The following is a 10,650-nucleotide window of genomic DNA, read 5'->3' on the forward strand; positions in this document are numbered from 1 at the left end:
CAACGTAACTTTCCATTACCATGCAACAGAGTAACTCATGATTGTGTGATCATAACATTGCTTCCTGATGTAAATCTGTGGGCCACTTTAAAATATGATGTACTGTACAAATACTGTAGCCTTCAGTAACTTAAGTAAAGCAAGCCACTGTCAAAATCAAAGTTAGCCAATTATATTTACTACTGGAAAATGAGACGTTTGTCTTGAACTACTTTGCTGAGTCAATGTAGTTTACATCAGAGAAATGTTAGCTAAATAGTGTCCTCTGGTGTCTGAGTCAGAGATTTACATCAACAATGAAATAACTGCAATGAAACAATTACATTGAAAATTTGCCAGAGCACAAACAAGTCCATGCAAATCCTTGTTTTTGCACGTCATGCCTGGAAAACCACTATTATAACTGGCGGTAATTTAGAAGAATGGGCTGCAGCCATTCATGAAAATCATCCCTTTCTAACACGACAAACATCAGCTGATGAATATAAATTGAACCACAGTAATCAATATGTGACCCATTCTCCTGCTGGCAGACTGGCCACTCCGCACAAACAGCATCTCTCCAGACAAAGCCGGCTCTTCACCACAGATTCTGTTCCCTTACTGGTACAGTGTGTGGGACCATGGCGTGGGTGGGTCCACTAAGCACAGCTCTGTGGAGAACTGGCACTTCTCTCATATATCTAGGTGATTATGCACATTTATATTATAGTGGTACTTAGTGGTAGGATTTAAAATATTGACTATTTGCAAAATACTTTCTTTGTTATATACAAATTCATCATAGACACACACCCAACAGCTGGTGGTTTCCTGTCAGTTCTGTGGGAAAAGTTTAAATAATGTATTTGACTGAACAGAGTTCAGAGAGAGACAAAACCATCTGAAATGACATATTTCATTACATATGCCCTTCTATTCAGTTGGACAGGCTCAGCCTTTTACTAAAGAGTTTATCCAGCCCTGATGGCATCAGTCTTCAATACTAATAATACACAATATTAACAAAAACATCTAAATGTATGTTAAACAAAGTAGCTTAAACACTTTTCAATTAAAAACAATACTGTCCTTTGGAGAGGGCTGATGGGCTCAAATTGTTTTTAACACTGTCAAGACTATGCAAGAACATCAGAACAGACCACATGGTAGAATTACACGACTTGTCACGTGTGCCCTAATCATTAAAAAATGCTTGAGAATGTTCTATTGTACTTGAACCATCCTATAAGATTCTTATTGAAGGATGTGTTCATATGGCCATAATTAATTGAAAATAGACATTTCAATTAATCGCATGAACTTTCTTGGTCAGTTAAATAGTAATTACTGAAATATTAATTATTATTAAAAGTTGATTAGAAATGAGTTCAATAGTTATCATTACCTATTCCAATTGTTACAAGTAACTTCAATTTTTACTAGTACATTTCAATTGATACTAATACTATTCTAAAAGAACTAACTAGTTGCAATTACTAATTAGTTTGCTTGGCACTGTTATGCTTGACCTTAAATAAATGGAATTCTCAATACCAAAATATTCCTTTTCATTTCCACAACCTGCTTATTGACGAATAATGAGAGTTCATACAGAAAACGCCACCTATTAGTTTAACCATTTATTGGGGAACAATGCACAGTAATACACAATCTATGTCTTTGCGTTCCTCTGGGGTAAATCTCGGCCATCATATGATCATGTATAGAATACAACCAACATCAGATAACATCATTGTAATATTATTAATAGCAATCCCCACAGGCAATGTGCAAGGTACACAGTACCCCCACAGAAGGAAACCCATAAGTGAACAGGTGGAGTCAGGGATGGTAGGTGCCTTTGCACTCTTATGATAGTACGACCACCATCACATCAGACGGAGTAATCTGGCGATTAACTAGTATGAAATTTGGTAATGTGATGCCAGTGTCAATTGATGCATTGCCGGGTCAATGACCACTCAGGTTTCTTGGCTGAACTGGCCATGCTAATATATCTTTAAAAAAAAAATTCCATCAGTATGTCTTACTTTGAATCTTTTTGCAGTATTACAAACAACAAGAAAAATCTGTTTTTCTTTCTTCCAATTTAGTGTTGTTGCAGTATATTTAGTTTTCAAATCAGTTCTTTTGAAAAATACAAGAAAAAAACATTAAATCAACTTTGAAATGTAGATTCCCTTAAAAATCCTCATGAGAATCACCTAATTAGTGCCTTAATACAAAGTAAAAATGCAGTTCTCTTACAATGAATCTAATTTGTCAAAACAAATACAACAAAAACACTAAATCAGAACAAGAACTTAATCACAAGTATTTCTTTGTGCAAGGGAAAAAACCTTCAAACCAAATGCTACAGTTTCTAACGCAACAAAATGTTATTCTTTGAGGAACTCAGTCAAAGACATTACAGGGATATCATTCCAAGAGAAGAAAGATGTCCAGAATCTTTGTAACATTAAGAACATTATCAAGTCACATCTTCAGTAGCCAAGTAATTTCCCAGTGTCTCCACTGCATTAAGAACACATCTTCAGAAGCCAAGTCATTTCCCAGAGTGTCCACTGCATTAAGAACACATCTTCCGAAGCCAAGTAATTTCCCAGAGTTCACTGCATTAAGAACAAATCTTCAGAAGCCAAGTAATTTCCCAGAGTTCACTGCATTAAGAACACATCTTCAGAAGCCAAGTAATTTCCCAGAGTTCACTGCATTAAGAACACATCTTCAGAAGCCAAGTAATTTCCCAGAGTTCACTGCATTAAGAACACATCTTCAGAAGCCAAGTAATTTCCCAGAGTTCACTGCATTAAGAACCAATCTTCAGTAGCTGACTTATTTCCCAGAGCCTTTCGTAAAGTTGAGGACATTTTTAGGCTCACCTTCAAAGTCATTTTCTTGAGCCTTCCCAGTTAAGATTATTGTAAAGCCAATCTTTAGTACACAACTAATCGCAGGGCCCTAGCACATCAACCATTTACCCAGACCGACCATAGAGCAGCCAAGCTGCATTTAAAATGTGATTTCTGCCTTACCTCAAGATACTGTTCTATTTAAATCTTAATTGTGTGTGTGAATGGGAACGATCATACGATGACGTTTCATTTGGGTAAGGTATGTAGGATCTAATCACATTTGTGGAATCTTACAGGCTGAAAATTGGAAATACCTGGAAAGCAACACTATCAAACACCAAATCTTTGTCAGATGTCAACAGAACAAGCTACTGTGTCTCTCTAACATAAGTGCCGAAATAAAGCTAAACACACTCAGCTGGTTTCCGCATCTCTCAAGCCATGCATGTTTAGTTAGTGGGTGCATGCCATTTCCATACAGGGTAGGCTGCAAACAGACGCAATCAACAGATGAGGGTGGGGGGGGACAGATTCCAAACAGTAATACAATAAAAATATTTCTCGGGTAATTATAGAACCGCCCAGGAGGGCACTGTGGACACTAGAAGGCTAAATGGGCCTGTGCTATCCTTGTCTGTGCCCCCCCCCACGCTGTCTTGCCGAGGCCCGGTTGTGCCCAAGGAACATGGCCATGGCCTCTCACACAAATTCCACAGCTGCCAGGGCACGGTGGCGCCGGCACCACAGCCAATGCTTTCTCTTGGTCCAACCAAGGGACAGTACATGATCTATGTAGGGAGTGGCTTTACGGGAGAGGTCAGGCTCCTGGTAATGGGAGGTACATCATTAATCGAATAGTATCAAACAACACACACGGTTTCCACGCGTTTCATATACATTGAGGCAGATTACCTTATCCAGAGAGACTTATAGTAATGAGTTTTAAGTGCAGAGGTTGCTCTCCTCTATGTAACAGAAGATCTTCAGAATGCCCAAGTCAACTCCCTATACTCCGTTCTCTTTCTCCTCGATCTATCCACTGCGAACCATAGTGTCTTACTGTCCACCTAAGAGGAGCTTCACCTCCCTAGCTCAAGGCAATGCTCAAATCCCACCTCCCTACCCGGGCTCTTTGTTTTGCTACCTCAGGCCTCTTGGCAGTTCCACCCCTTCGGGCAGTTCCTGAACCGTACAGTCAAAACGGTGGAACCTTTGGAGGCTAGGATTGCATAATCTCTACCTTTAAAAAAAATAAATATATATCTACTTTTCATAGAATACTTAAAATAGCTCCACTACCACCACCTCTGTTGGTTGTCATTTGTTAACTTTTTATGTTCTACATTTGTATGGTCTTCTTTCCAGCACTGACCTTTACCGATAACAAATCGATTAGAATGCACTTAGTACTAAACAGTTTCTCCTAGCTCTTAAAAAATGTTAAACCTTACTGTAAGTTGCTCTGGATAAGAGCATCTGTTAAATGACCAAAATGTCAATACATTCTCTTGGGAAACCAACCCACAACCCTTTCGTTGTATGTACCATACCCTAACAACTGAGCTACGCACGACCACATCATTCCACAATCTCCTAAGATCATTCTGTTACACCATTCCAGACGCTAAGAAAAGTCATCCTCCCTCACCAGGCTCCTGTGATGTAGCAAACTGGTAACCTCCTCCCAAAGTCTCAGAATAACTCTCCCACTAAACATCCAGAGGTAGTCTGCCTCACATAGCAGCGGGTTGCAGGGGGCTGGAGGGAGGGAGGGAGGCAGGATCTGGATCTACATTTACAGCCTTAAATTATGGAAGCCACACTGCTGTGGATGTATCCCATAATATAAAGCCCAGACTGGGAACTAAGACACCCAGGAAGAAGTCTCAATTGTGCCCCCAGCTGAACGGAAGTGGTCCTCCCACAGACGCAGACATGTTCTTCTAATTTCATAGCACTATTCGAGGCAGACACACTGTCAACGCAGCAGGCAGCACTTAGCATGCAGATTGTTTCTATCAGTAATGTGCATCACCATACTGCATTCCAGGGAAGACGGATGAAAACAACAACAAAAAGATTCATTTATCATCAGCATACTAGCCTAGATTAAGAGTAGTAGTAGTCGTTTTAAAAAAAAAAAAATTCTAAAATACTGTCTTTCAAGATGTTCATTTAGCAAATTCTGTGTGTGCTGTGCCAGAAATTATAAGAAACTGTTGACAGGTATGGCAGTCCTTCAAGCAAGCACAGCAAAATGCCCAATAAGAGAGGGCACTACTTATTACAGGTCTCTGAACATGTCATTACACATGCTGTATGTATCATCTTGGCCAGGGCATAGTATTTTTATAACTTTGCGGACATAATCACGGAGCCGGTCTGAACACACCCTTGTTGTTCACCCTAGCCTCACCAACCAGGGACATTTAACTTCACTGCTACCATAGCAGATCCAGAGCAGGAGTGGGTAAAATATATATACAGTATCTCACAGAAGTGAGTACACCCTCACATTTTTGCTAATATTTGATATAGATATAGATAGATATATATATCTTTTCATGTGACAACACTGAAGAAATGACACTTCGCTACAGTGTAAAGTAGTGAGTGTACAGCATGTATAACAGTGTATATTTGCTGTCCCCTCAAAATAACAACATACAGCCATTAATGTCTACACCGCTGGCAACAAAAGGGAGTACACCCCCAAGTGAAAATGTCCACCGGAGTCATCTTGGTAACATGTTTTGCTGCTTGCCGTTCCATTTCAGGAATACATGGTAAACTGCTCTGTATTGCCCTCTAGGCCCATGCAAGATGTGACCCCACCGATGTCGGTAAATAGATAAGTCAACTGAATTTGAAACATGACACGCAACATAATTCGATTTTGGGAGAAGAATTCAATGGGTAAATTGGTTTTATTGGTGAGCAACACCGTTCTATCTAGACAAAGGTAGGGACGCACTGATATAGTGGCCATTAACAGGTATCAAATGATTGTTTGTTGAGGAAGTCAAATATTTACACATTTTACCTGAAAGTTGCCAGACCTTTAACCAGTTCAACCATAACAATATCTACTGCCAACTAAAGGAGTGTGATGTCATAAATATGCAGGTTTAGTTTTTGTGAGGCAGTGGTATATGAGACTGTATACCACAAGTATGACATCATATTTTGTTTATGCTAAAAAAAAATGTGTAATTGGTTTATAATTGCAATAAGACATCTTGGGGGTTTCAGATATACAAACAACAATCTAGCTAAAGTAGCTAGGCTGTTTTTTTCCAAATGCACTTTCAACTAGTGATGTTTGCAAAAACATAGAAAGCACACATTTAACCATGGCCTTCAGCCTTGGTTTAATCCCCAGCACAATGTGCACTGGTGTAATGATCATACTGTTCAATCTGCTTCCTGATAGGACACTTGTTAGGTGCATCGTTTTGGCAAAGGGGAAACGCTGACTAACAGGGATGGAAGATATTTTTGAGAAATAAGCTTTGCAAAGTGGAACATTTCTGGAACCTTTCATTTCAGCTTATGAAACATGGGACCAACACTTTGCACAGCAGTGGGATGAAACTCCAAAAAACACGTGCCGCTGATTGCATTAATGATACTGCCCTCGAGCCCAGCACACTTCCAGAGAGAGAGAGAGATATCTCTGGAGCCAGTTGCTCTGACCTGGTACCCCACACAGCGCATGCTCCACCCGACTCAGTATATGGAGAGCAGCTTCCTAATCCATCTCACTGTCCTAGTTGCTGGGAAGAAAGACAGCAAAGACCTGCTACACACATCTATCTTCAGCTTCGCAAATTAGCGCTCAAAAGCTTATTGACTAATTTAAGGGTCAAAGAAGATGGGAAAAGCAGGTTGCAGCCACCGCTGAAAATCTTTTGCTAGAGCGGGACAATTTAACAAGGCTTGATTTATCTGACCTACTTTTTGACGGCCCGGCCCCCTCCCCACGGTCTGAAAAGAGGGGGGAGGGACTGCCAAGCAGGTAGAGTCCCGTCCATACAGCTCAGAAGTGTGCATCAAAGATGTGCACGCGTTGCATTGGAGTTTGAGCTTGTATCAGCTACACTATATGGGATCTATAATTCATAGAATATCCAACCAATTGAAGGGCTTGAAACAGTGCCGCTCCCTTCCGTTCTCCCTAGGCATTTTCCTGTTCAGAAAGCAACTATACACTGACTACACTTCCCAGAACTCATCACAACATTACTCAGGCCATTGGTTCTAGTCCATGAGTCACTAAAAGGCTTTTACGAAAAAAGCTTTAGCTGCAGCTCGATATGGTACTGGTATTTATGGATACCCCAGACAGGAAGTCATTTTTGGGGTCTCTCTCTCTCTCTCTCTCTCTGCATTTATGTGGGCACCATGGAGATATTGTGAAACAGACATCTGCTCGTTATCAGGAAGGCTTCCTAAAACAATGACTTGTATTTTAAATCTGTGCTGTGAACTACAGTGGATTAAAAAAAAAAAAAAAAGTCTACACACCCCTGTTAAAATGCCAGGTTCTTGTGATGTAAAGGAATGAGACAAATTATTTCAGAACTTTCAGTTTGTTTTTCAATTGAACTGTTCACATTATAGGTCACATTACAAGTGGAAAAAGTTCTGACATGATTTATCTTTGTCTCATTCTTTTACACCACAAAAACCTGGCATTTTCACAGGGTTGTGTAGACTTTTTATATCCGCTTTATTTCAGTAGTTTTTGATGTGATAATGACCTAACAAAATAATTTATCTATGGTGTTTGAGAAGTAATTTTCATGGGATTACACCGAAATTAAATATTATCTATAAAACTATCTTGTTTAAACAGGTATAGTAGACTCATCATGTATCCTCTATTCAGTTGGACATTGTGTTTTGGATCACAGCCAAAACACAAAAGGGTAAAGGTGTTTTCAGAATGTGTCATTGGCTTGAATACTTTGGTTCAAGATGATCCAATGGCTGATTAACCAAATCAGGTTTTTTGTACAAAACCTCTCATTTTGACATTGTCACATACTACTTTAATAATGTAAGTCACAGGTCGTATTCCCATGCTCTGATGTTACATAGATCAATCTCTGAACAAGAGAGCATGACCATACCTACACCATGTATAGCATTGCCCACGATCGGTGCAATCTGGTATTCTTTTTAAATGCACTTAAAGCATAAAAGCATGAACAGTAATTTAAACAACACACACACCTATTCAGATGTGTACTGATTTACACATAGCTGATGGACCCACTCGGTTCCCCTGCCCCAGAAGATCCACAGACCACTCGTTCTCCATTGCAATCCATACCGAACCAGCAGATTTACCTAAGCCAGAATACGGTTCATCAACTACAGCTCAGCCTTCAAAACTGTAATACTATCCAAGCAATATCATGTAGGTTGTCCTTTTGCCACCAAAACAGCCCTGACCCATCAAGGCATGGACTCCACTAGAACTCTGAAGGTGTGTTGTGGTATTTGGCACCAAGACGTTGGCAGCAGAACCTTTAAGTCATTTTTGCTTTGTGGCAGGGTGCCTTATCCTGCTGGAAGAGGCCAATGCCATCACAGAATACCGTTGCCATGAAAGGGTGCACATGGTCTGCAACAATGCTAAGTTAGATGGTACGTGTCAAAGCATCAGTGAGCCTTGGCCGCCCATGAACCTTTCGCCGGTTCACCGCTTTTCCTTCGTTGCACTTTTAATAGATACTGACCACTACAGACCATGAACACCCCAAAAGGGCTGCAGTTTCGGAGATGCTCTGATCCAGTCGTCTAGCCATCACAATTTGGCCCTGGTCAAAATCGTTCAGATCCTTACGCTTGCCCATTTTTCCTGCTTCTAACACATCAACTTTGAGGACAGAATGTTAACATGCTGCCAAATATATCCCACCCACTGACAGGTGCCATGATAACGAGATTATCAGTGTTATTCACTTCACCTGTCAGTGGTCATAATGTTATGGCTGATCGGTGTACATCTGAACAGCACAGTACACGGACATGATATTTGTACTGCCTGCAAATGGCCATGTTATTGCTATTCATATGATTTCATATTTCTTTCTTTGTTATTCATATCACTAAATTACTGCTTCCATTATACATTTTTATTCTGGATTATAGGGGGAAAAAGTGTAAGCATTTAATTTTTAGTATGGAGAAAAAAAACAGAACCAGATAAAGCGTAGACATTTACTGTACGTTTAGGCGCTAATTAGGTCCAGTACAGATGTCTGTGGATGTTTAAAAGGCAAGAATCCACGGAACAAAATTCCATGTCAACAAATTTGCTCTACGCTGCTCTCCGATAGTATGAGAAGAACACCCTGTAAAACAGCCATTGAACTAAGCAGTTGTTGTCCTTTACGTTTTGCAATGAACACCCCTTCTAGATTGGTTTTATATCAGAAGAATGTTAGGAGAAAAAAACTAAGTTATGCCATGATCTATTACATAACCATTTTTATAGTTGAAACTTTTACAGCAGCTGTTTAGAATTTTTTGCAATATCTCACTTCATGTTTTAAATGAGCACCTGTTCTGTGATGTATTAATATGACCTAGGGAATGTTTATACCATATTTCATGCTTCTATGATGTCAAATAATGTGATCATTAAGGTGATTTGGCAGACACCGATACAGCTTTAATCTAACTGTATTACTTGCTGGAGTAGCCTGTTCTCTATACAGGTATAGGCAACAGCAGAGCCTGTGTCTACAGAATAAAAGCATGCACAGAAGGTCATCCACACACATGCAAATATGCCTTGGCAAACTCCTGCTAGTTTAGTCTGAAGATCCCAGTCAGGCTCTGAGCCAAGGCCTAATGGGTTTTAACTTAAATTAGGCGTCTGCAACCTTTTAGGGTGAGCCTGAAGCAGAGGAAGATTTCGTATGGAAAGGGTTAGTGGTAGCCTACCATTGCATAATAGGCAACTCAATCATGTAAACAAAGCATGATATATTAATACACACGCAATTTAGCAGACCCTTTATCCAAAGCGACAAACACTAATGCGTGTATGCATGCATGCATACCTAAATTTTAGGCAATGATGGACCCAGCGGGAATCAAACCTACAATTATCTGAATGACAAGCGCCGTATGCTAACCACTGAGAAACAGAAACACTTTTAACAGTCGCTCATTTGTCAGCTTGGTGAGCGCACGCCGTCGCGACGGTGAGATCACGAGCAAGTAAATACGTAGTTATATGGAAATCTGAAAGTGTGAAGGAGCACACATTTTACACATGTCCACGTTTTCACGCAAAACGAATCCATGCCAAATAAAATGTAAAGGACAACTCGAAACTCTTTCAGAGCTAATTAAATATATTCACATTTCTCTGTCGCTTTTTTAATTCTGCACAAGAAACCCCCCCAAATCCCCACAAGTAAGTTACTATACAAGTGCTTTCGGCTACCTGGCTGCGCTCAAAGCTCTCCTTGTCAAGTTCCAAACTGTTGGCCCCAGCGGTCCGACGAATCAGCGCTTTAGGAATTGGGTTTGGTACTTGCTGCATGGAGCTCTTTACCCGGTCCATTGTCTCTTTAGAAATTAAACTGCGAAAACAATATATATATACAAAGATATCGTCATTAGAACATTCAAACAAAAAATAGGGAAAAGCCTAATTCATTACTGACCTATTCTAGACGTAATTTGTCCAGTCCACAGCCCGAGCGAGCTACCCTTGTTTTACATGTTTTTTGCCGCGTTCATGTGCTACTCGTAATAGGGAAATTAT

At 40.1% G+C, this 10,650-nt stretch overlaps 1 protein-coding gene across 2 annotated transcripts in view; it reads right to left on the reverse strand.

Moving 5' to 3' along the window:
- hip1 (huntingtin interacting protein 1) overlaps nt 1-10,650 on the reverse strand; it is a 47,139-nt gene extending 36,489 nt beyond the window's left edge. For both annotated transcript variants that reach the window (XM_010873636.5, XM_010873628.5), the window contains exons 1-2: nt 10,550-10,650; nt 10,327-10,465 (exon numbers count right to left, since the gene is read on the reverse strand). In XM_010873636.5, coding sequence (XP_010871938.2) covers nt 10,327-10,446 — 120 coding nt within the window. In that variant the 5' untranslated portion in view covers nt 10,447-10,465; nt 10,550-10,650. The remainder of the gene's footprint in view (nt 1-10,326; nt 10,466-10,549) is intronic.

The sequence above is a fragment of the Esox lucius genome, chromosome 1 (assembly GCF_011004845.1).
Source record: "Esox lucius isolate fEsoLuc1 chromosome 1, fEsoLuc1.pri, whole genome shotgun sequence".
NCBI classification, from domain to species: domain Eukaryota; kingdom Metazoa; phylum Chordata; class Actinopteri; order Esociformes; family Esocidae; genus Esox; species Esox lucius.